Source organism: Aulonocara stuartgranti (genome assembly GCF_965226115.1).
Source record: "Aulonocara stuartgranti genome assembly, chromosome: 7".
In the NCBI taxonomy this organism is placed as follows: Eukaryota; Metazoa; Chordata; class Actinopteri; order Cichliformes; family Cichlidae; genus Aulonocara; species Aulonocara stuartgranti.
In genome coordinates this window covers 28,474,002-28,500,700 of record NC_138945.1, presented here as the reverse complement: position 1 = coordinate 28,500,700, position 26,699 = coordinate 28,474,002, and the positions used below count along the sequence as shown (strand labels likewise).

General features: G+C 40.4%; 1 protein-coding gene across 3 annotated transcripts in view; it reads left to right on the top strand.

The window, feature by feature from the left end:
• The first annotated feature begins 5,646 nt into the window (after positions 1–5,646).
• sh2d3ca (SH2 domain containing 3Ca) overlaps positions 5,647–26,699 on the top strand; it is a 54,510-nt gene continuing 33,457 nt past the window's right edge. The window contains exons 1-4 of one of the 3 annotated variants that reach the window (XM_082539179.1): positions 5,647–6,550; positions 8,350–8,616; positions 8,733–9,183; positions 12,062–12,101. In XM_082539179.1, the coding sequence (XP_082395305.1) occupies positions 6,532–6,550; positions 8,350–8,616; positions 8,733–9,183; positions 12,062–12,101 (777 nt within the window). In that variant the 5' untranslated portion in view covers positions 5,647–6,531. Of the gene's footprint in view, positions 6,551–8,349; positions 8,617–8,732; positions 9,184–12,061; positions 12,102–19,681; positions 20,226–26,699 lie in introns of those variants that run through there. The other 2 variants (XM_082539180.1, XM_082539181.1) reach the window with 2 other exon arrangements.

Sequence of the window (26,699 nt, the reverse complement as noted above, 5' to 3'; positions counted from 1 at the left end):
GTCAGACTAACGAGGTGAAAAAAACTAGCAAGGCACATTATGATTGAGAGCTCAGTGACAGACAAAGACAGAGACCTCCTTTGTAACCTTGTGCACTGCCGACTGGTTCCCTGATCTGACCTTTGTGGTCAGGAAGGAAGGAGAGCTAATGCAAGATATATTTATGGCTGTGGTGAGAAGTGGGGACACTCACAAATGCTGCCATTTTGGAGCCTTTTCTCTAGATATAGAGGATTGTCTCTAAGTGACTTTAAGTTGCAGAGGGCAAAATGCTCACTGTTGACTTTGCCTATGCTCTTCCTCCCCCTTGGAGTCTTTAGATGTGATCCTACAAGAGGTTAGAAGATGGAGAATCCTGGAGAGGGGTTATCAAGGGTGAGCGGTCTGACTGGGAGCCTGCTTGATCTAAAGCCATGTTTTGCTATCTATCTATCTATGAAACAACTTGGTGACAACTTGGCACCTTAAGGTGCAGAGCTATCAACTGATCAGCACCTAGGGGTGAGTTGGATCCAGCTCACTCATAGCAAGCTAAACTGCAGACCTAATAAACCTGGTATACCCAAACAGGTAGTGAGGGCAAACTGCAGTGGCTTCATGTGTGAGAGGAATTTAGGAAGGTCAGGACTTGACTGGCTTCAAGGAGCTTCTGGCAAAGCTTCTGGCAAACTGTTAGACAACTCAAGAAGGGAAATCAGGGCTTGATTCAAGGTAGAGTTGGAAAGAGGAACAGAGGCTGCTCAATGGGGACATTGCAAGGTGGTGGAAGAAGCCTTTTAACGAGTCAACACATCCCTGGCAGAGGCCGTAGAGTCTGAAAACTTAAGGGAAGCTGTTTTTGATACCAATTAACTTCATCTTTGGTAATAAACTAATAGGCAGTACTACTACCATAAATATACAGCAAAATATAAAAAGAGTAAAAGATCAGAGGTATAGTATATCAAATAAATTGCAGCTTACACTCAGGAGCGAGTGTCTACATCTTGTCATTCAGCCTCACCAGGGTGTTACTATGGAAGCTGCACCTGCTGCAGATGAGTCACCTTCAGCTGGCTGGAATCATTAAAGAGTTGTGTACACACACACACACACACACACACACACACACACACACACACACAGGCCTCTTGACTTGTCTGCCAAACCACAAAGGGAATGACACAGAAACTGGACCAACACCAGGTGTCGGGTAGGTAAGCATCATCATTACATCTGTCCTATCATGTCTGTTTATTGACTCTTGCCATTTTGCTGATAAGGCCACTAAACAACACTTTTTACATTCCTGTTACATTTAATTTACTTACATTCAAATTAAATTTGCCTCAAATGTATCATTTTTCCCAGCCCTGTATCTGTGGAGTTGGTGCAACAGTAACACAGAGAAATCAATTTAATTTCATTCCGTTTAAATGTCACTGCAACCACTAACACATCTCGTGCGCTCATTAACTTTTTATTCTGGTCTAATAAAAGTGTGCCTCGTTTCATAGTCCTTCAAGACAGCAGATTTAAATTAGGTAAACAAATACAGCTTTAATTTTCGAGAAGTACACAAATATAACCATGACAACAGATATGCATTAAAGTAAATGTTTGGCTGTACGTTTTGCAATAGAGTTGTGGGTCCCTTAGAGGTGGTTTTCTTTTCATGTGAAATTCCAATTCTAATGAAACTGTCTTTGGCGCCCCCTACAGTCTATAACACACAGTGACAGACTTTAGTATTATGTGAATCCACTTTGCCCTGAATCGCACAAGTAATGAAGAAAACAGATGGATGGATGGAAGAATACACAAACTTTCACATGACAGTTTGTCACAGCTGAGACAAAACAAAGACCTGACTATAAGGTCATGGCGTCACGACTCCCAGAGTAGTTGCTTCTAAGGGTTTATTAAGCTCAGAGTCTACTGACTAGAATCATAAATGCTGGTGAACTTATGCTGCAGCGGTCTTCACTGATGATTTAACTGTGACATTTTTATATTGATGTAGCATCTGTCCAAGTCTGTCTTGGCTCTTCAAAGTAAATTGTTTCATATGTACCGACGTAGATCTGAACAGACAGCTTTTGCTGCTTAAAGGTATCCTGGAGCCCAACCATCTCTGAGCACATACTGTGGAAATATAAAAACAGGTCAATACTCTAAAAATAAAGTGGTAAATAAAAGGCGATGAAAGAATAAAAAATTTGTCTGGACACAGGTTATGTTTGCTTAGGTTTGGCGTGAAGCTACTACTTTTATTCATCTTCAAGTGGACATATAGTGACATCATTTTAACAATGACAAAAAAATAATAAAACACATTAGAATTCAAATGTACCGAATTCTTTTTCAATGAATGCCACCTTTTAGGTGGTGCATACTGATTTATTCAAATTCAGGTGTTAAAGTCACTTCACATTTCTATCCATTTATTTCACTCTCCATTCATGAATTCTCAGCTATTGTTTCTTATTCATCCTGTAGAAGGATCATTAATGTAATCAGTGAACAAAAATGGCTTTCATAGAAAATCCCACAACAAATGTTACACAAATTATTCAGATTCTTTACAATTAAAAAAAGGGGTCCTTAAAAAAGTGATCTCTGGTATGGGTCCTCACAAATGCAGCAAAGGATAGATCCATGTGCGGCAGGATGAAGGTGTGCAACTGTGCAGTGTTTGGCTTTAATTTCACCCTGATGACAAACAAGACTTCAATAATTCAGCTCTCGGCCTCCCTTATGTTGTGACAAATAGAGGCCACATCAATACAGCAAAGTGCCAAACCTGATGACAGCCCAATCTAAAACACTGTCGTCTTGACCCTTTTCTTGGCCACCCTCACTTTATTTTATGATTATTGTATTCTGCAGCATTTCTGTTTTTATTAGATAGTATACAGTGATAAGTGACAGGCTGGGTGTTTGACAATGAAAGTGGAGTCCATCACACAAAGGAGGAAGGAAGCACGAGACAAGGTTTCACGCCCACAGAACATAAAGAGAGAGCTTAAATTTAGCATAAGATATACTGCTATTGGTATGCTACATCTTGCCTTTCCAGCCTCTGGAGACAACACAAGGACAACAAATACACGATGTTTGGAAATGTAGAACAAGCATAATGAAAAAAAAGGGCAACATAACAAGCGGTTGCAGTGCTTTAAAAGTAGAAAATCTATAGCATTTTCATGGTAAGCTATTCCATAATTCGCTTCAATTTACTGACAGAAGAGTTTCTCCAAATGTGATGTGACAATGTGAGACATGACATAGTGCCCTGTGTGGTGCCACAAAGTCAGACTACAGATACATTTTACTGATGCATTTCTACAGATTTATGGACTTCTATTTATAATGACACTGTTGTGAAGCTACCTGTATTCAGTAAAAGCTCTGGACACAGAATACTTAGCAATAAACATCCACACGAAATCGGATAGCAAGATCAACTAGAGTAGGGGTGTCAAACATTGTGCCAGGGGGCAGAATTGGCCCAGCAATGGCTCCAATCCAGCCCACTGGATGGATTTTTAACTATATTTCCCCACATTTTGCACCTACCTTCCCCCATGACCATCCATGCTACACCAAATTAATAAAGCAAATAGAATAAACCTGGTTTTGGTTTTTTTCACTACCTTCTATAGAAGCTAATGTTTTTGACAGTAGGCTCACAGTGGCTCTCTGAATTACCCAAAAACTTTCGGTTTTGACAGAACTTTCTCTGCAGTTTCACAAATTTATTTCTTACAGTTTAAATCCAAAGAGTCATACTGACAGATTTCACTTCTTTTTCTTCTTTTTCTGAAGTTTGAAAACAATCCATAAGAAATTGTGTGTAATATAAAGTTTTTATTGATTGATTGACTGATTGATTGAGTGTGATTTTGACCTAATTTTTACCAAAATGAAATCAGTTTCAGCTGTTATTGGTATCTACAATTCTAAAAATGAGTATTATGTGGTTTAACGTGATCCTAATAAAGGACTGAAAATACAGTACTTATTACACCACATATCTAAATAACATCTAACAAAAAGCAAAGGACTTCAGCCTAGATGACTGTTCTTCTATTTTCAGCTGTTCAGACTTTCTGTCTCACTGCAGCCTGTGTGTGTGTGTGTGTGTGTGTGTGTGTGTGTGTGTGTGTGTGTGTGTGTGTGTGTGTGTGTGTGTGCGCGCGTATATGCTTCTGTGTGTGTGACAGTGCGGCCTTGCCTCAAAGTGACTGATATTTGTCACTGTATGAGGAAGCAGAGAGCTGAATTATTGAAGGCTTGTTTTTCATCAAGTTGAAATTAAAGCTACACACGCAGAGGGTTCAACACACACATGCACACAGTCAAACACAACCGCACAGTCAATCACTTCGGCAAATTACTTCTGCTGAAAACCAGCCTAGAACACAAAGTTCAAAATGAAACTCGCGATTACTTCAGGGTGCGCGTGTGCGCGTTTACCGCACTATGTCACATTTCTCACTTTACTTCATCTACCTCCACACTGGGTTGCAGAGCAGTGATCAGCAGTCATTTGCTGCAGTTTGTAGGCTGCTGAAGGAAGCGCTGTACATGCTTGAAACACACGTTTTAAGTTACAAGAAGGATTATATGAGATATGAAGTGTACGTCTGATGGGATGCAACAAACCATTAAGCTGGTAATTGCACAACAATCCCGTGTTTTTTATGAGCCACTCTGAGTCATCGGTTGTCTTAATGACTCCTAGGAATTTGTGATGAGGAATTTATAAGATACAAGCAAAGTGCGTTTTACAGTTGGCTTGTGTTGCCATTCGGGTGACAATTAAGGATAGGGGAGGAGCTCTGTCTAAGTACTTCTGTATAATTTAGCATCAGAATTTCCTTTGCTGATGAGTTCAAAATTGCTCCAGGGGTCGACTTCTTTGACAAAATATTTTGTCTGAGACAGACTCCCCTATCACAACCCTGAACAGTTAAAACATCCATTTATTTTCTTAAGTGTGAAATATCTTCAGTGGAACTTTGGGTGAAAAACAGAAGAAAAAAATAGACCACAAACCTTTGCTTCTCCTTTATCTCAGAATGATAAACACATTAAAAAGGTGTTAGCATTATATCTGGTTCAGGCCACTAATGTTATCTTTAATAAAAGGACTGTTTGGGTGTTTCGCATGCAGTGCGGTTTCATTCTGCTCTGTGCCTTCACTGTTCACGGTTTCTAATACTGGTGTGGTTTAATGCTGACAGGAAGATGAAACGCATCTTTTTTAGAAGCTGCACACAACGACTCAACAGGAACTGAAAGAGCACAAAAGCTTGTCTCTCATTCTAAATTCCATTTAGAGTAGCACACTTCACACTATAGTCTCCATGATTCATTTATGTTAATAAAGAAGCATCTTTATTGAAATTTGACACAATAAATCACATTACTAATAAAGATGTTATCTTATTTTTTATAAGTTCGTACACATAAAGAAATATAAATAATACGTGAAATCAAATTGTAAATTTCACATTTTAGGGATTTGTTTTCTTTATTATTTGATTAAATAATAATAATAAAACATATAAACTACTATATAGAAAAACAGAAAAAAAATTAGCTTTAAAAAAAAATAAAGGGACTGTATTTATTTTTTTGAACATTTATCACTTCCAGTAAAAGCACGTCCGTGTTAGGTAATTAAAACAAGGCCTGGTCGTGGTTAAGTAAAACCAACATCTATTCCTAGCATGAGACAGATATGGTACAAACCATACAACCATACACCTGCGCTGACCCTGCCCTACTTTTTGAGTCGACTTTGTGGCTCCAGCAATGCCACCTGACTTCCAACTCTGCTCTTGTCATAACTGCTAGGGCTCACACGACGACACGAGACAAAGCGTTTAATACAAATCTTAATTTTATTCTTTCCTTAAAAGTCAAACCTTTAAAAGATCTTCCTCATGCAGAAGTGTCACCATAAGAGATTTGAAATGACTCATCAAACGTTTACAGCTGCAGCAGGAAGATCAAAGGACTCTTATTCTGATAATCAGAGATATTGAAAAGTGATAGCGATTATTACCTCTGAATGAGTTTACAACCAGCTTTTTATTTGAATGAGGCAAAATGCCACCAATCAGCACATCTGCGTTGAACACTTTGCACCCCTCCTAGTTTCCACTGGCACGCTTTCTAATCTGTCAACACCTTTTCATTCCGGCCAAAAGCCACCCTCGCACGTTTCGCATATTCATCTCTTTATCTTACCCCGTTAAGGCTTGCCATCTCATCTTGGCTTTTCATTTCCTTTAACCACCGGTGCTCTCAGCCTTACACAGGAAGTGTCAGGTCTGCCCTGCCCTGTCACTCTTCTCAGTCTCTGGCTGCTTGTCACATAAACAAAGTGTTTGCAGTATCACCCGCAGAGAGGAACTGCGGTTCATATCGAGGTTCTTCTCTTCGACAAGAAGTTATCCTCCCTGCCTGGTTCTCCTCAGCTTTTTACAGAAACCTTTCTCAGATGATCCATTTGTGAGCAGATTGAAACTGAGCTACAACATGAGCCTACGGAAACTAAGTGAGTAGCATGTGTGTTTGTTTGAATCTATTTGGAGGGCGGTTAAACTGTATAGTAAGCAGTTCAGTTCAGATCTGAAGATCAAACATTGTTCTGGTGATAATGTAAAAAACAAGGCCTGGTCGTGGTTAAGTAAAAACAATAGTGACATGTAAAAAAAAATCAGCACCACAACAAATAAAGTCTACTTCAAATATTTTTTGTCTGCTTTTGTTAAAGCAGTCAGGTAAGATAAATACCTTATTTACTTTATTTTAATACTGTATGCATACATGTTCTTATATTAAAATGTCATTTTAAACGCAGTCCTTTTATATCTCTGCTTCTCGGAAAGATTAAAAAAAAAAGCGTGTGGACATTTCTGCACAAAGGCAAATTTGTGGCAGCAAAATGCAAAGAAGAGGGTAAAAGTCCCCTCAGTGCCTCTTGAAATTGGCACATATTCAGCCAAGCAGAAACAAAAGCACAGCTATATAAATAGCATTCAGTTCAAAGCTGCAGATAAATGCAAAGAAAGCAGAACAAGCGGGAAAAGAATACAATATATTTTTATCAACTTACAATATTGCTGTGACTAGATATGTCACTAGAATTGTACCTTTGGGTAGTAATTTGTATGTTTTGACAAGATTTACAAAGGCTACTCTTCTTTTCTTCTTTTCCATTTTAAGAAGCTTCAGCAATTTGAGGGTCAGATTTTTTATAGCGGTGTTGTCTAATTAAACTACTTAACACTACAAAAACAACTTACTTAAATGAGCGAAAAGAATAAATATGAATCAAAGGTTTTAGATGCACTGCAATCTAAATCTGCTTACTGTCTTTCTTCCTATTCTTGTGGGTGCTACTGTGAAAGGTCACCCCAGCATACTTGTTTCACTCTGTCCCTAGCATCTTCTTCTGTCACACCAACCCTCTGCACGTCCTCCTTCACTGCATCCATAAACCTGCTCAGTGGTCTTCCTCTTTTCGTCCTACCTGGCAACTCCATATCCCACATCCTTTGTCCAATACATTCGCAATCCCTCCTCAGCACATGTCCAACCTCGCTTCTCTAACTTTATCTCCAAACTGCCCAACCTGAGCTGTCCCTCTGATTTTACTCTTTTATAATCCTGTCCCACCTGGCCACTCCAAGTATCCACTTCCAGCTGCGCCTGTATTTGTTTGATTAGTACCATCGTCTCCAAACAATACATGATAGCAGATCTCACTACCATCTTGTAAACCTTTCTTTTCCCTCTTGATGTCACTCTTCTCTCACAAATCTCCTCTGAGACTTGTTTCCACCCACTCCACCCAGCCTGCGCTCTCTTCTTTTGACCTCTCTTGTGCACTGTCATTTGCTTTGGATGGTTGCCACCTCCTTGCAGCTTCACTTTTCCACCTGCCTGACTTTCATTTCTCTTCTCTTCAGCGCATACCTCCACCTGTCCAGGGTCTCTTCCACCTCCTCCCAACTGTCACCACAGATCACAGTACCACAAACATCGTAGTCCACGGAGATTCCTGCTTGACATCACCACTGCCAGTCTCATTACTGTCCTATAATTCTGAAATTCTCACACCCGCCTTGTCCTCAGTAATGATCTTTATATCTCTTTTGCAACTATAAAGAGCTTTCATTGTTTTAAACAGTTGCATCTCACCATAAATGCTTGTTAACATAGACTGAGGTACAAGCATTTTTCCACGGTGTATTTAAAGTAAGAGCAGAAAAAAAGGAGACTAGATGAAAAAAGAAGCGACCAAGATCACAACCTGAACACTCGCTCTTCTTTAATTGTCTTTCTCTCAAGGTTTCAAATGGTTTGGCAGCCTAACCAACCTCAGTTTTCGCCGCTCCACTGAGAAATCACCTTCCAAGTCCTCTAAATCAAAGTCTGGAGCAGGAGCAGATGACACTGATGGTTGCACAGTCCTAACTCCGGTTGCTGAGGCGACTGTGGATGACCTGGGGGCCATGCGTCCCCGCACTGCCAGCTATGTCCGCTCCAGTGAGAGCTATACACACGTGGGCACGCTACCACGTCTTCTGACGAGGAAGAAGGACAAGAGCGCCAAAGGTAAATGCAGCAGAAGTTACCATCATCTCTCCAGGCTGGCTGAACTTTTGGGCTTATATGGGGAAATATTTAACATGCTAAATAACATGCTTTCTCTCTCACACTCATGTACCCAGGATGCCCGAGCAGCAGTAAGAAGGCTAAAGACAAGATCAACAGAAGTCAAAGCCAGCGTCCTGCAGGGGACCAGAGCTCACTGAGACTCAAAGATGCCAAAGAGGCTGAGGATGTAATTAACACTGATACTCGGCCCCATGCACTGCTTGAACCTGATAGTGAAAGTAAAAAACCCGAAACCTCAAACGTCGCCTCTGGGCCTACATCTTCAAGTGTAGATCTGCCGCCATCTGATGGCTGCGGCGCAGAACTTCAGCCAAAGATTTGCGACAAGCAAGGCGTCACCGAGGCAGGTGCAGACTCGAACCCCGAGAAAGAGAACTCGTCACCTCCCCTTAGCAAAGAGAATGATGAGGCGCATGCAGGTCATGGTTTAGAGCCAAAAGAGGAGTCCAGAGAGGCGACAGACGTTGCAGAAACAAAAAACCAGGAGTCTGACAGCATCTACAGGTGATCTTTTTTTTTATATCTTTCATTTTTAAAACCACAGTGTTTGTAGCTATTTGTTCACCTGCTACATGTACTAGGTCTACCCAATTTATTCTGTGTTTTATAAACTAATCATACCACAGCCTCGCGTATGGTCATGTTCCAGCACAGAAAAACTGAACAAATGATGGAGGAAGGGAGCCTTAATTAAGGCCGAGCACCTCTAGTCTGGTTGTGTTCTTTGAGTAAGCCAGAGGGCGCAGATCTGCGGGTTAAACTGCAAATTCGTTTTGTGCAGACTTTGCTGTAGACAGGACTTATCCGAAGCGATGCACGTGAAGTGGGAATATAACAGGATTCATTAAATTCTGTGGGTAACATCGATTCTTTTTTATCGATTGAATTCTGCTGGGAAACTCCTAGTTTTATGATTTTTTTCTCGCATTGATTTGTTCTTACGCACAAGAACCCAAGTGAAATAAGATTTTTGTGGGCTTATTGCATGCGTTTCATAATTTATCAACAAAGCCAAAAGTTGAAGAAGAGTTTGGGGAAATGTACTAAGACTTCAACCGATCTCATGTTCTCGTAACTTTCCCATGGCATGTCAGTGCGTGTCTCGTGTTAGAGTGGGATTTGCACTGCGTGTGTATGTGAGCGCGTGCTTGTTGGCTGTGGTTATGCTGGCACGCGGGGGCTCGTGTGTGTGTGTGAGCGTGCACTATCAACCCATTAGTTCTAGCCGAGGGACCGTGGGAAATGCAGCTCTATATAGTGTACTCCAACTTCAGTATAGGCACATCAAAGAGTTCTCCCTCCTGTGTCAGTTCAACCCTACATCACAGGTCTTTCCATCGCTCAGCCTGACCGTCCATTTCCCTTCCACGGCCTGTCCACAGTGCAGCTCTTTACTGGTATTTCCCAGCTTTACTGGAAAACCTTTTTCAGTTGATTCTCAGTGTTGGTAGTGTGTGGTACTTTGGGATTCTGCTAAGAATGAAATGTTGTCATCTTGTTTCTGGGCAGCTGGCAGATACAGGTCCTCTGTGTCATTGTCTCTCAAGCAACAAAACATGGACATTCAGCATCTACTCATGTTGTCACTCATGCTGTTATGGCTGCATCTAAAACAAGTACAGGATAACCTCATTTCCAAATAAGTCGAGACTGTTTAAATTGCAAATGAAATGATAATGCAGTGCCTTAAAATCGGATCATGTTTAGCATGTTTCAGAACTGACGAGACAAATTTCTGCAGCTTTAAAAAGAGAACTGTTTCCTATTCTCACTTGATAAAAGGTTTCAGCTGCTCAGCAGTTTGGGGCCACATTTGCTGCACTTTGTTTGGTATACATGCCAAACATCTTCACTGGGTGATGGGTGACTTTAGCACATGGATTACTTTATTGCTTAGCCATGCTGTTTGAATAGATGCGGAATATGCCTTGACACTGTGTAGCTGAAATAAGCAAGACAGTCTCTGAAAAGATGACAGCATGTGTTATATCATCAACAGTGCAATTCATCAAATCACAGCTGTGCAAGTTAGCCATGTCAAGTATGCTAATACATCCTCGTAACAGCACAGATGCTGGCTTTCCAATGTCATTTTCTTTAGTTGTGGACTGTTGGTCAGACAGTTGGATTGTGTTGCATGACAGCAGATGTTTTTCCTTAACTTTCTGATTTTTTATGAACTACGCAATGAAATCATCAGCAAGACATTTTTTTCAGCGTGTCTAGTGTTTATCAAGTGAGAAGTCAGTTTAATAGAGTACATAACCCACTGTCCTCTTCCTTGAGTAAGTTGAGGGCAACTTGAGGTAGCAGCAGGAGAACTGTGAAACTGAGTTTTAATGAAGTATATTATCCAGTAGATGAGGTACAATGTTGCAGGCAGATTATCTCTAATGAATTCAAAAATTCCAGGAAAGCTTTCTTTTTAGTCTTCTATGCACTTTATTATCAGTTTCAGGGCACTGAGTGGGACCTTAAGTTGCATCCTCCTTTATAAACTTTTCAGGCTTTTCCACTAGACGTGACATGAAAAACATGCACATACACAGCTGTGAGATTTTTTTGAAAGTGTTGGAAAAGAGCATATACATATTTAAAACAGACTACTGCTTCTGAATTTTATGTAAATCCGGGGTAATATTTGTTCTCGCTAGTGTTATCAGATGCATAGTTATGCATTAAAATATTCTATACTTATACAATATTAAAAAAGAAAATCAGGGTTAAAAGCATAGAAGCAACTGTGGCTGTGGCACTGTGGCGCTCCTCTACTGTGGGACCTATTAACATTCCCAAGCCTACTACCATGATAGGGGCCTTTGATCTGACCTCTCTGTAGTCATGTATAACACAACTTTGCTCTGGGCCCTGTGAGACCCTTCATGCAAGTGGGAGCTGTGCTGAGTGATCTTAAAACTTGTCTGGGAGTGTAATTGCCCCTTTTGCTTGCCACTGCACCGTATCTGCACACTAGTGCCCACACTGAGGCTCCCAGGACTGCAGCACAGTGAGTTTTGACACATGATAGGGATCCATCATGAGTGTTAAAGCGTGAGTTATGGTGCCTCTGAGATTTAAGAGGCCAGCTCCATATTTAGCAACCTTAGATGCTCAGTGGGATTTGTTATCTCTCTATTTTCCTTGAAGCTGCGCTGCAATAGTGTTTTACTCACTGGAGAGCGTGCTGCTGTTGTGGGAATACAGGCAGACCTTTTGTGTGTTAACATGTGCTGCACCTGTTAGAAGAGCAAATCAAACACAAAGCCACGATTGTGTGTATCAAAGGTTTATAGGCTTCCCCCCCTGTTATTACAATCCTGAGCATTTTATGTCTTTAATCTTTCTTTTCTCCTCTTGTCCTTCTTCATTATTCTATTTTCAGCCACATGAAGCCAGCAGAGGACCGATCAGAATATGTTCAGGTGGGTCTGCATCTGTTTTTTTAATCTTCTTTTATGATTATGCCGTTTATTCTTCTGCTCTGTGTCTGGGCGTATTTTAAAATTGCCCTAAGGAAGCATTTCAAAAATCTCTACCTTTGACACACGGACAAAAAGCCCCAATAATTTTTCACTCTTTACCTTTCCATTATCATTATATATTTTTTTAATATACTCTTCTGTCACAAACACACATTTAAAACCTTACACTTGAGCAGATATTAGTTGCAGTTTTCACCATGAATGTGCAGTTGAATTTCCTCCTGAACTGCATGATTATTAAGATGATTAAATTTGATATTTTTTTCATGTGAGTGCTCAGATGTAATTGTGGCAGATTATTAGCCCCTCAGTTTTCAACAGCTATGCTCATTTGAGCAGGCTTACTCTGCATTTAGCCTAATTCAGCCTGCCATTTAGCTAATTGAATTTGGAGTGAGGAAGTCTGCGCCTTAGAGCCGGCACTGTGTGCTGCAGCCAGTAGGTGGGGCCATCCACTTTGGGTGTGAGCTCCTCAAAGAGCAGAGATCGTGAGAAGCTTTTTCCACGACCTTGGAGAACATGGTACAGATTCATGCATTTTCTTTTTAAAACATAGCATGAGATCAGCTGAGATCAAAGTGGAAGTGAGAATAAGAAGGTAGGGTTGAAAAGGGAGGTAGAAGGAAGAAAAATAGAAAGAGAGAGTAAAATAAGCTGCTGGGCTCTTGGGATCTGTTTTTTTATTGATTGTACATCAGAGCCAGGCAGTAAAAGTATTCTCCTATGACCTTGACCCGTGTTCCTTCTGTAAAACAAATATGTTCAGATTTCACAGGCCTGACAAATTACCTACAGTTAGAAATGACCTTTTTTTGTAAAATGTTGAAAACCAAACATTTGTGTGTGTGTGTGTGTGTGTGTGTATATGTATATGTGTGTATATATATATATATATATATATATATATATATATATATATATATATATATGTGTGTGTGTGTGTGTGTGTAAATTATGTGCATATGTCAGTATCTTAAACTTAACTAAAACAAACTTAGATCATTAAAAAAAACATTAAGCTTAGCAGTACAACTATTGTAAAAATGTGATCACTTCATTTGTAATTCAGTTTAAATTGTATTTATAGAATTCCAAATCACAACAAAAGTCACCTCAAGGCACCTTACATTTTAAGGTAGATCCTACAATAATACATTCAGAGAAAAACCCAACAATCAGAATCAGAAAGACTTCATTTATCCCCAAGGGGCAACTAACATACAACAGAAGAGCATAGCGTTGAAGATTAGAACAATAAGAACAGGATCGTATGACCCACTATTAGAAATCACTTTTGTGACATTGGGAAGGAAAAACTCCCTTTTAACGGGAAGCAGAACCAGGCTCAAAACCCAAACAAAGCATTGTTCTATTTATGGCTACTGGCCTGTCTTTTAGTTGTTGTGACAAAACTATTTTAGTTACTGAGTTTTTCAACTCACAAAACATTTCTTCAACCTTATACTTTGTTATACTTTTAATTCTGCATTCTTTCATTGTGATTCTTCATGTTATTGTCCAGTACCGTGCCGAAAAATGACCATGAATGTTATGTATTGATGGTGACAGACACTTTAAACAAGTATCCACTGACAGCTTTAACAGACCCACAATGGTCTGCTAAAAGCAAAATCCAAACTACATCCAATCAACTCAAAATTGAAAAGAAAATATTTTCACAGGCGGGCACAAATATAATTTCATGGTCACTGGCTTTCTGAAATAGAGCCTCCATTCTTTTTCTAGAAGGTTAGATTAGATGAAGCCCTCACATTTTTATAAATTATATGTTAGAGCTCCAGTTTAATTTCAGGCCACATGTCCTGCATCCACTATGAAACACTGTGCATTACAGCTAGAGAAGTGTGCCTTGAAATAAGCCATGGCTTCACTGCATAAACTCTACAATTACCGCCTAGAAAATGTTGCTGTTTATGATGTGGTCATATAAAACACAGGGTGCCTCATGAGTGTGTTATTCACACCAAGTTTGTAAAAAGTCTGATATATGATCAACTCGTGCCAGTTTTCCCAATTTAAAACCCTTGCAATGCTTTATAACCCAAGTTTGTTTCTTTCTCCCCACCACCATCACCCACTGTCCCACCCAGTCCTTGAAAGCTGCCAGCAATCCCTCCATCTCCTTCCATTTCTCTGAAACATTTATGACAGCTGATGTTTAAATCAGGAGTTGGCCTCACTGTTCCGTGTTATAATGTGAGAGACGGAGCCAATGACTATCTCTGAGGGGGGTGTGGGAGGTGTTTTCACATGTGCCCGCTCACACACGTTTACATTCATTTGCACACAGACACATGCAAACACAGGATCGCACATAAAGTGAAAATGAGACAAATTGTAGCAGAGAAAGGCATACAAACCAATCTGATGTGAGAAAGAAAATAAGCAATCAGTGAGAAAACCCCAAAAGCATTCAAGACAAGCACTTCATCTTTTCAGTTTTATCATAAAATATCCATAATACCCAATATCATCTATTTTTCATGGCGACACATGGTTGGTCAAGCAGTACATAGACTGATTTTGGTTTTGGACTTTTAATGAGAGATGTAATAAGTGTCTTCAAATGGTTTATAGTTGGTCAGTAAATAGACCAGACAACACTGTTTTATTAAGAAAAAATCAAAAACGTTTAGCTTCAGTGTGAGTTTGTTTTTGTGCCCATTAAGTGAACGTGTGGTTACTGTCTTTATGATTGTGTGTTTATTTTTGCCTGTGACCCAGCCTGTGCTTTGTCTCCTCTCCTGTTTTGTGGTTTGGTTGTACTTTGACAAAAGAGGCGGAGGTGAGCTGGTTCATATGAGATTTATTAACATATGTTTGCAACAGGACTCTTAAAATGAATCTGTGTGTGCACGTGCGAAGGGGCTCAGCTGTGTGTATGCGCCTTACTACATGTTTGATTATGCGAATGGTTTAAATTTCTAAAGTCTGTGTGAGTCTTTGTGCTGTCTGATTAAATTAAGGCAGTGCCCTGTGGGGGCATGGACGAGTGTGCCCGTGTGTGTGTATGTGTGACTATTACAGTAGATTGAATTAATGTGGCGCCTCTGCAAATGGGAGTGGGTGAAAACCATCAGGGCTGGTAACACACCCCTGAAAAGTGTTCGTTTACTATCCCTTTTTTATAACAGACAGAATACACTCGTGCAGAAAGCTTCACTTTCTGTAATGAAAAAGCAACTCTGAGTCTTTTGTGATTGCAAGAGTTCAGATATGCATTATGTAAGCCAGCCTGTTTAAAGTGGAACTATTGTGCTTTTCAATATTTGTCATGTATATACACGGTTACAATGGTAAAGGCTGACCTAAAAAATTTTTTGCTATTTATATTATTTCAAGAATACAAAACATGAGCTGTGAAGGAGCATAATAGACTCATTTTAAGAGTCCTCCAATGCTAAATTCTTATTATTTTTTTTTTATCAAAACTGGAAAACCATTATCTAATCCACTGATTTAGCCTCTCAATCAACGGCCATTTTTTAAAAATTTCTTATGAGGTCAAAGAAGCTTTTTATGGCTGCTCTCTTGCCATAGCCAGTGGTTTCAAGATTGCATTTCAGGACATGGATTGTTTAATTACACATAACCCAAACCTGCAAAAGATTGTAGTCCAAGTTCTATGACCAAGCAGACTACAAATTGAAATCTCAAAGCTTCTACCACCATTGTCCCTTTCCAGCAGATTTTGGATTTTCATATCTGTATAGAAATAAATGCATTAGAAACTAAAATAGAATTTAGTATATTCTTGTAAATGTCCTTACAGTTACAAACAGAAGCAAGATTGATATATGGGTAGGCATATATTATAACCCAAGATTGGTCTATCATATTGCTATCAGAGTATAGTTGTATATTTCAGTATGTTGTGATATGAACAGTTATTATGGCTTCTAGAAAGGCAATGTAGAGGTAGTCATGATATAATTTGGGAAATACATTTCATTAAAGTAAATAAACAATTCAATATTTAATTTTTATTTTTAATAAAACTGTAACATTTCTGAATATTAAATGCTACGCTAACATCCTCACATCGATGATGTTGATAGATAATATACATATAGTGTCTTTGTTTAGCATGCTAACATTTGCTAATTAGCACTAAACAGTGCACAGGGGACATTTATGGAAAGTGTTTTTGCTGCCATTTGGATATAAACCAAAGTAGTGAAGTAGTACAGTTATGAACAAAAGCTTTTAGGCAATCCTCTTTTTTTTTAATGTTTTGGAGGGAAAATTTGCACATGCACCAATTTATTGAGACACATGCAAACATGCATGGAAATACAGCAGATAAAGTGAAAAACAGAGTTTGTACAATTCTAACAAGCTTGAAAGTCAGTATTTGGTATGACCACCTTTATTCTTCAACAGCACCTGAACTTTCTTAGTCAAGCGTTGTTATAATTTCTTTAAGTAGTCGTCAGGAATAGTTATCCAGTCTCCTTTAAGGACATTCAGTTTGCTTCTTTGGATTTTTGCTGCCTCTGTTGTCTGTGAAGATGATCCCTCACTGCTTCAAAAATTGTTGAAGTCTAGAGTCTGGGGAGGCCAGACCACGACAGTAATTATATTTCCATCTGGTTATACTTTTACTACACTGGTGTAAACAACTTCATTTTTTACTACCTCAGAAACTGCAGCCTCTGAGAGAAAAAAAATTACTACATGACCAGTGCATTCTCAAGTATTCCCACAACTTTATCCACTCTTTTTTTAAGGTCACCATGAAGCAGAGATACTTGTCTTGATGGTATTACACAGTGTTTAATTTTTGACTAAGATGTGTCTAGTTGCTACAGCAACCAATTTGTGTAAAGTGTAGTCATTTTAATGTGATTAAAGCGAGTGGAGTTTTAATTGCACTGTTTAACACTTAAATGAATATTTTTCAAGGCCTTTGTGTGGATGGAGGCACAGCATTCCCAACAGACCTCTTTCTCTCTTTGTATCATTATTGCAGGCTTTGAAACGCATATCTGTGGTTTGATACGGATTAACCAGATCTGTCCCTCAGTAGATCTTTTCATTTCACACACGTTTTCATAAAAATATTTTCCTCTATTCCCTCACAAGCAAACACACTCACGTGCTTGTATCGCTATCTTTGTGAGGACATTCAATGAAAGTGAGGCCAAAAATGTCCTTACTTAAACAAAATCACACCAGTCCTCATAAGCATAGTTGAGCAAGTACATACACATGCACACACTTCATATCTTTGTGTGTCTCTCCACATTCACACACACCTTCATTAGTGTGATGCTTGCAGGCACATGCAGGGATTCTCCATTGTGTTCCCTATCAGCCTGCGGGATGGGGCTCACTAATTAATATTTAACTGAAGACCGCCTCCAACCAAGAGAGGAGATGCAGAGATAGAGGACTGAAAGGAGGGGAAAGTGGAAGGATCATGGTGTGGAGAAGAGGGGAAGGACAGGAGAGAGAATAGGCCGGGAAGGATCAGAAGGAAGAAAAGCCTGGAAGTCTGAGGTTAGGCTATTGATCACAAGGATAAGAAGGCAGGAGAGATGAGGGGAGGAGTACGGTGACAAGAGCAGTTGGAGAAATGCTGGATTTGACAGAGCCTAGAGAGAAGGAGATGACTGATGCAGAAGCACTGAAAAGAGAAAGGTTCAATGAATGGATGACAGTGAGAGCAACAGAGAAGAAACTGACAAGAATTTGAAGAAAATGTAGGAATGAGACAGACGTTTTCTGACAGAAACACTTCTCGTCAATGCAGAGATATAAAGAAAGATAGATGGATTTAAGGGGAAGCAGTAGCAGGAACAAAGTAAGGATGAAGCAAGGAAGAAAAAAAATGCCGCAGCTCCACACTGCAGCAGATGATATTTGTTTGACAAAAATTAATTCATCCAAGGATGAAGTTTGAGTTTTACAGAATTTGCTTTAAAACAATAACAGGCTGTGCTTCCTTTACCAGCTGTGTGAACCAAATACTTATTGAAAGGTAGCCAAACAGGCTACAATTATAGCAGCAAGCAGACTACCAAAGATACATATTTAAATATAAATATCAGTTTGTGGAGTGGCTTCAGGCTAGTCTAAGACACCCTAATTCTGACACATTTAATGATAAACTCTCTCCATGCATCAAATTGTAGATTTTTTTTTTCTCCCACATGTGTGGCAGATGTAACAGGATGTATGTTATGATTGTTTTGCCATGGTATTACAGAGGATTGAGAATAGAAAGGCACAAGGCCCCCCTCTTATGAGATTATTTGTGTCCCCGCTGTGTAATCTGTCTAATCCAGCACTGTATGGTTTGAGATTACGTTAAGAGGAGACGTTGCAGTTAATGAATCCGTCCTGTGTCTTGTAGCTCCTTATCGTTCAGGCTCTTTGTCTCTGGCTGTGACCTACTAACATGCATTCAGGAGGCAGATTAGAAAGGTGATTACTGGTATCATCCGATTCTGTGTGTATGTTTGTGTTAGTGGGGCGAAAGATGACCTCAGATGACAAAGTGAAAAGAAGGAGCATGTCGCTCTCCTTCTCAGCCGCTTTCTCTCTCCTGTATCCGCCTCTCGCTTTCCTGCATTGGTGCGGACCTGACTAAATGCAGTGTCAGAATTTTGGATGCTGTCAAGGCTCTGGCAGTGTTTCCATGGCGAGGCGTCCTCAATGATGTCACTCACTCGGGCCTCTGGAGACAGAGCCCCACCCCTCCTGACATCTCCCTGCCGGTATGTGCGCGTGTGTTTATGTGTGTCTCCATGTGAAATGGGCCGGTGAAAATCACACCATGTTATCCTTGAAACACCTGCCTGTGTGTTTCAGCCCGTAATGAGCTGTCTAGCTGCAGTCTGCATGGGTTGGAGAAACACATCATTATATCCTGCAACACACACACACACACACACACACACACACACACACATGCACGGGAAGATTTCTGCCAACGTTATTTCACCACGGGAAGCCAATGCGTTTTGGAGGCTGCTATAGTAACATATAGTGGCATGTGAAAATGTAGGTGGAATAAAAGGTGTGAGTGTGCATTCAAGCATTTGTGGAGGGGGTGCGGTCTTGTCGGGTGTCTTTCATGGCAAAAGAAAGGTTAGATTCCTTTGGGAGGCTGCACACGTACTCTTCTCACCCTCCTTGCACCCTCATCTTCTTCATTCATCATCTCATCTCTTAATTATCTTTTCTTTTTCTCCTCCCCATCTTTTCCTTACTTTCTCTCTGTTTCACTCCCTCCGTCATCTCCTCCACCCCCCACCACTCTCCCACCCCCCCTGTCAGCATTGTCTCAGCCCTGGAGCGGGGGTCATCAGGAGGGTGGGTGGGGTTTCTGCCTTCAATTCGACAGCACTCCTCTCTGCTTGTGCCTCCTAGCGTTCAACCCCCTCCCCTCTTCTCTCCCTCCCTCCTTCCATCCAACCCTCCCACCCTCTCTCCCACTGGTCCACCCTCCCCCCACCCACACTCCTTTCATCAGCAAGCAATGAGGTAATCCCTAGCAGCCGCGTGAAGTGCAGCAAGTGCAGTGAGAGGGAGAGAAGCGAGAGCAGAAGCGAGAGAAGCCGGTGCAAGGCAGAAGCAGCGAAGATGTCAGGAGCTGTAATATCACTGGCTGTTATCAGTACCAGCTGTTAGCAGCTCGCTCGTAGGTAATAGCTGATGTTGTCACAGGCAGCTGCATGCAAGCTGCAGCTTTGGTGTTAGCGGTTTTAGCTTGTAGCCTGTTTTTCTTTCTTTTCTGTTTTTTTTGTAGTGGTGGCACTATGTTGAGTGGCTGTTAGCCAGACAGAGAGGCAGGCAGGGGTGGGACAGGCTTAACCCAAGGGCTGGTGTTTAGATTGGACACCCCGGGTGGGGAAGAGAGCGTGAGACAGAAAAGGGAGAGGTGAAGTAGTAGAAAAAGAAGAAGAAGAAAAAAGAGTGAGGTTTGAGAGAAGGTAGCAGAGGTGTGTGCCCACCATGACGGAGAGGTGTAGTCTGTGGAGTGCCCTCTCGGCTGCAGCATGCTGCTTCTATCGGGGATCCTTCATGCAGGTGCAGGTGAGTGAGCATTTGTGTGTGTGTTGTGCTTTTACTGTTTAATACTCTGCATATGTGCAGTATACGGTCCAAGTTTCCTTGTATTTGGTGCATTTGTGTATGCATGTGTGTATGCATGTGTGTGTTTGTGAAGGTTCACGCTTCTGTATATTTGTGGGAGGTGTGCTGACTGCTGGCTCCTCTTCTGTCCCGGCAGCTGGTAATGTCAGCCTGCCTGGTAGTTGGCAGTCTGATGATATCATAGACTTTGTACAGTACTTGGGTGTCAGATAGACTGTGTGAAAACAATGTGCGGAGTGAGTTAGAGGGAGCTGGTGAGGGAGGACAAGGGTTTGTGTGCGTGGCTTTGAGAAAGAAACCATGGGAATATGCGTTTGCACTTTGCATGGTTGTGTATGGGAGGCAGAGAGGGAAAGTGTGTGCGGTACAGTATTCTACGGTATCAGTTGTACTTTGGTCTAATTTAGTCTTGCTGCTGGAAACCCAATATCTGCCCTTATTCCTGGACAAAATGACACCAGCGGTATATTTGTGTTTGTGTCTGTAATTCCATTAGTGATGCTTGATATTGAATGATCATTGGCGAAAAGCTTGTTTCAAAATTTCAACTTTTTAAAGGAAAACTAACTAACAGCTCAGTTCGGGAGGAGTGGGTAGTGATGCTTTTTTGGGATCTACTGGGGCAAGGATGTTCAGAGTGGGAATAACAAGGCTTTCACATGACAGGAGTAATAGAAGAAGAAAATAACAGCAATGGATGAGATAATAAGAAATGACAGACTTTGGGGTACAAAAGAATGTTATTGCCTGAAGTTGTAATACTGAGCTGGACTGAAGTGGCTCTTCTCTTCTCTTCTCTTCTCCCTGCTACATGTGTTTGCAGCCAACTGTGCTGATATAATTATGCCTTTACAATGAACAGGAAGGATGCAGAGTTGTTTACAACTCGCTGTGTTTAAGCAGGCTAATCCCCATGTTAAGCGTTGACTTGTCCCACCTTGTCTCTGGCAGCAGGACATTTTGTCAGTGTCACATCTAGCTGAGAGAGTCTTCATCCTGGATTACTTTGGTTGTCTTTTTGCATTTAATACATATGTCCGTCTTAGAGAAAGACACACGCAGAGATTGTTGGCTCTTTTCCTTCTAGTTTTTTCTTTGAGGCATCTGCTTTTGTTTAGAGTGAAGTGATTCAGAGCTCAGAGTAATGAAGTTATTTTAATTAAATCTGTCATGAGGTTCCTGTGTAGTGGTGGTTTTGGTGGGGCTAAGTGTGTGCGAGTGGGGGGTAAATTAATTAGCAGTCGTTGAACAGTTAGCGTTAAGTGGGCGCTTTCTAATGTAAGAAAAAAAAAAGAAACATTCACAGCAACTCAACTTTGTTTACAAGCAATGTGATTTTTGTCTATAGACTGATATTGATTCCCCGATCCATTCCAATTAAACATAGACTGTCAAGCACAATACTGCGTGTCACGTAACCCAAACTGTGTGCGACAGAGAGCTCAAGGCTTCAATCATTACCTGTGCACTTCAACACCACACTGCTTCTTTTTCTTTCCCTCCAGGGGTTCATTTGTTAGATTATTTGCACTTGTTACACCTTTTGTGTTAGATACTTGCAACTGGTGATCTTCCATTATGAAATAAATAAATAAATAAATAAAAACCAAAGTGATTGTTTCACTGGTGTGTGAAGCCATTAGAGGACCCACTAATGCTGTGATATCTCTTCTCTTGGTGCTTTATGTCCCTAAAAGCTGAAGCGCTCTGCTTGATGAATATAACATTCACTGCTGTTATGTCATTTACGGTACTTTGAGTGAGAATTAACTGGTGGTTTGAATATGTAATTTTACCAGGTAATTACAGTGTAACAAGCAATACTAAAACACTTATTCTGTACTTTTTATTTACTTCTCAGCAAAAGGATTTGTTATAGAATCCATGTCAAGAAAAGACACAGATATATTTTTATGTAAAATTCATGGTTAAAATCTAGCAACAGTTGTGCTTTTTTTCCATAATGACAAATAAGTATGTTATTCAGTATTTTCAACATGCTTGTAAAGTAATTATTTATGGTGTATATTTGCGCTACCGGTAATAAATACAGACTGGTTTTGGCTTCACCAGTGCTCATTAATAGCAAGAAATAACAGAAAGAAAAAAAAATGGCAAAAACTGAGAGTATTGTACTTTCTTTTAAACCCAGAGACAACCCAGATATACAGTAATGAACCAAAAAGCTCATAGATGAGATGAAGAATGATGTCAGAACACATTTACACTTGTCGAAGTAAGTGTAAGTCAGCTACACAATCAGTCTTCATATCTTGTCAGTTACACTTGAGTAAAACTAGGACAGCAATCTCATTGCGACTAGGAAACATTGGTGGTTACCCGGCAAATACACTGCCAAGGACCGATTTAAAGGAGTTGCAGTAGCCAACTTGTAGGCTGGAAATTGATCGTGCAAAACCATAACCTGTTGGTGACCACTTTCAATAGTAAGGTGACCACACAGGTCGCAACCTGACGCCATGCAGGTTGTGATCAGACTCGGACTGGCAATCACCGTCAGACAGATTGGTGAAGATTTGCAAAATGCAAACTCACTGCAATCGGTGTTAGTCAGTCTGTGCCAAAGAGTGGAACTTCTTTGCAATAGAGGACTGCCTTCTAGTTATATTTCTATGTAAAAAGCATGGTTGCTGAGTGCCTGTGTTATTGTGCAGTTTAATCGCCATCCTGCAGCAAGTACGTTGCTCTTTGTTGAGGAATTTCTGAATTTCCGTTTCAAATCTATGAGGCTGGACTCTGAATATAAGTAGTTAATTTCTATTTAATGTTAATAACTGTGTTTGTAGATGGCGAGTTTAGATTTTCACAAATTTATCACACTTAATCGCTGTATTATCACAAAAAGACTGCACGCAATCGCCAGCTTGACCCCATTCATTTGCAAACTGAAGCCATCGCCTTCTTGACACAACAAAGTCACTTTGAGGATGGTAACTGACTGTGAGTGGTTACAGACCTGCTCCCCATCTTCGAAGCAAACATTTTAAATGCAACAAGATCGCAAAATTGTTGCACACGGTCACAATAACTGTCTTCAACCACTGAATGTAGCTTACCCAATGCACTGGATTCAGGAGAATCAGGGGAAACTTTGGAAAGTTTTAATGTTAATACTTCTCAGCCAAGTTTTAAAAGCATAATTGCAGCCAAAAGGGTCATATACTATAATCATCTCTTAGAGTAATTTATGAATTAATTAATAACAGTACATTGTTGTGCGGCTGACACACCGAAATGATGTTAACACAGTGACGGTGTTCTGTGACCTCAGCTCATCAGCTGTATCAGTGAAGGGAGATTACACTTGATCCCCTGGTCTAGACTGCAGTATGAACACACACACATTCATACACACAGGCATGCAGCTTAACCATTGTATTCATTATGTGCCCAGTGCTTCCAGCGCGTCTCTGTAACTGGGACAATATAACTGCCTGCTGGACTCTTGCAGTGGTTTGAACCTCCAGAAAAAGACACACACATGCACACTAATGCACACATGGAAAAAACTTGAATTCATAAACAGATGCACGGACATGTAAATACACAGAATGATCTTTTCCTCTACTTTGATTGTTTTTAAAGCTAATCCTTTTTGTCTAGCGTCCCAATCCCCCCAGTCCACCAATTGTATCTCACTCGCCTCTGTAGCCTCATTCCCTGCTGACCTGACAGCATGTGGCAGCCATCATGCCAGCCAGCAGCCGTTTTCTCTGTCCTTTAGCATTCCTGCAGCTTTACCATATCTGGAACTGTATCTGTCAACCTCCAGCCGTGGTTCATGCCACCTCCCTGCCATCCAGTCCCATGGGCAGAGAGAACCAGTTTTCAGCAAACTGATACTCATTGATCTAGAGATTTAGGCCAGAATAAGGCGATGCATATGTGAAAATCTGGTAGTTTGTTTACACTTTTTAAAAAACAATTCTTTTTGCATAGTCTATACCAAAAGTTACTGTTTCTTTTCTTCAAAAAGACCACAATTAACTTTGAGAGTTTAGATTAGATTCAATAAGAGTTGGCCTAATTTCTTTTTCTTTTTTTGGAGAATGTCATCAGGGTTTAGGGACTGTCAGAACTTGACCGGGTTTTTTTATTTATTTGTCAAACTAATTAAGTAATTCAAAGCAACAATAGAAAATGTTGATGAAACAGTACATTTATGACCTACTGCAGATGGATTTTTCTAGAAATCCTGCTACAAATAGATCTTAAATATTAAACTAGCCAGCGTTATTGCATTGGAATCCCTTCTGTAATGTCGTGTCCATGTATTGTCTACATTCCCAGGAGGAGCTCAAAATTTAATAACCGAGATTGAACCTAGTAGCACTGTCCCTTTTAAGTCCTCTATATGATGGTCATATCGCTACACAGTCTCTGCTTTGACTTTATTAGCTTGAAAGAAACAAAAATCTCCTCTTGCATGACAGATGACGTTGTCTTAAATTGGTAGGAAGCCCTTGGTTGGTTTTGGTCAACTCGCTCTGTCAGAGCAGGTTTACCAGTAATCATTTTGTGAGTCAGATCCCCAGGGGGTCCTCTGTTTCATATTAGCTTTACCCATCACCCCAGTCCCTGTCTAGTCATTGCTAAGCTAGCTGTAGAAGATATGGCCCTGTTAATGCCTTTATGTGTGTGTATGTGTGCGACTCTGAGTGTGTGTATCTGTCCAAGCCAGAAACGGAGCCCAAACCAATTGGTATGTTTTAGTATTGAAATATTCACCATGTAATCCCCTCTTCTCCACTCCTCCTATCTCTCTCTCCCTCTCGCCCTCCTCCCCAAAGCTTTTCACCACAAATCCTCTTTTTGGCGTGCCTGCCTGTCACACCCTGCAGGCAGGCAGTGTGAAGGGCAGCTGTGTGCGTGTGTGTGTCTGCTTAAATTGCCTTGTTTCAGAGCCCATATCCTCATTAGAGTGCTGTGATGTTTTTGGCACTAATGAGGAGCAAGGCTGCCTGTGTGTGTGTGTGTGTGTGTGTGTGTGTGTGTGTGTGTGTGTGTGTGTGTGTGTCAGCTACGTACGTGTGTTTCACGTCTGCATGACTCTGTGTGTGTGTGTGTGTGTGTGTGTGTGTGTGTGTGTGTGTGTGTGTGTGTGTCAGCTACGTACGTGTGTTTCACGTCTGCATGACTCTGTGTGTGTGTGTGTCCGCTTAGCTATTGCTTCATAGTAGAGATGATGAAACAATATTGTTTGGGCATTAGCTGAACAGAAAGCATAGTTTAAGCCAACGTAATTGATCAGCAATTATTTAGAGCAGTTAGCTCTATAAAAACTGTTTAATACTTGCAAATGTTTTTGGTTTATTGAGTTTTTATGGCTCAAACTAACACATTAAGTAGGAATGAATGATAAACCCCTAATACAGTCAAAGAAATAGCTGTTGTCTTCCTAAATAAAACCTTTGAGCATTTACTCATTATATTCATTGCATATTGTTTTTCCTTTCCAAAAGGGCTTCAGATTAGTCTCTCAAAAACACTATTTGTGTTAAAAAATACAGCTGCCAGTTTTGGGAGGGAAAGATGAGACTATAGTACAGTTTTAAGGACCCCCCTCTATTGGTAGGAGACAAGAAAAGATAACATTGTCAGTGCTTTGGATCCTTATCTATCCGTCTTATCTCCTTACAGGCTTTACAAAACCTTCCTCTATCTTTGCTCCTTTAAAAGGAAAGCTATTTTTTTAGTGTGACTGCTCAAAATTTTTGTCAAGAAGGCATAAATATAAATTTAAATATGCTTACAGTAAGTCAAGGACTTGCTGCACTATAGAAAATGATTGCACAGTTGGATTCAGTAGAAAGTGCTCTGCTCTGCGGGAGAACTGTTAAAGAAGGGATGTACTCTAACTGCTAATTCTCACTTTATATACTTTATTATTCAGTTTCAGCTACATTAAGAGTACAAGTACACATATAACATAAGGAGGGGGCTGGGGGGTGGCGGCAGAGGAACGGTGTTGATCAGTCGATTAATACAAATGTGCTGTTAGTGGTTCCCTTGAATGCAACTCAAGTGTTTTATGACCAAATTTCTACTAAGTTTGTTCTTAGTCCTCTATAGAACGTCACTTTTCTGCACAGTGAAGTCTGGAAGTCTTTGACTTTCAACTAATCTGACTGTCCGACTGGTCAGGCCTTTGGTGCATTTAATTTCCTTGTCCATTTCCTGTCTATTCCTCCACTGCATCAATCCAATAAAGGCAAAAAAAAAAAAAAATCCATAAAATAAAAAGCAAAATACCTGCAGCCCCTAACCAGCATTTAATTATGCTGTTACTCAACTTTCAGCAGCCAAAGCCAAACTGCGGACTTAATGCATTTGTGCTTAAAGCCTCTTACTGTGAAACTGATTTGGAAAGTGTTGAGTTTGCTTTAACAGCAT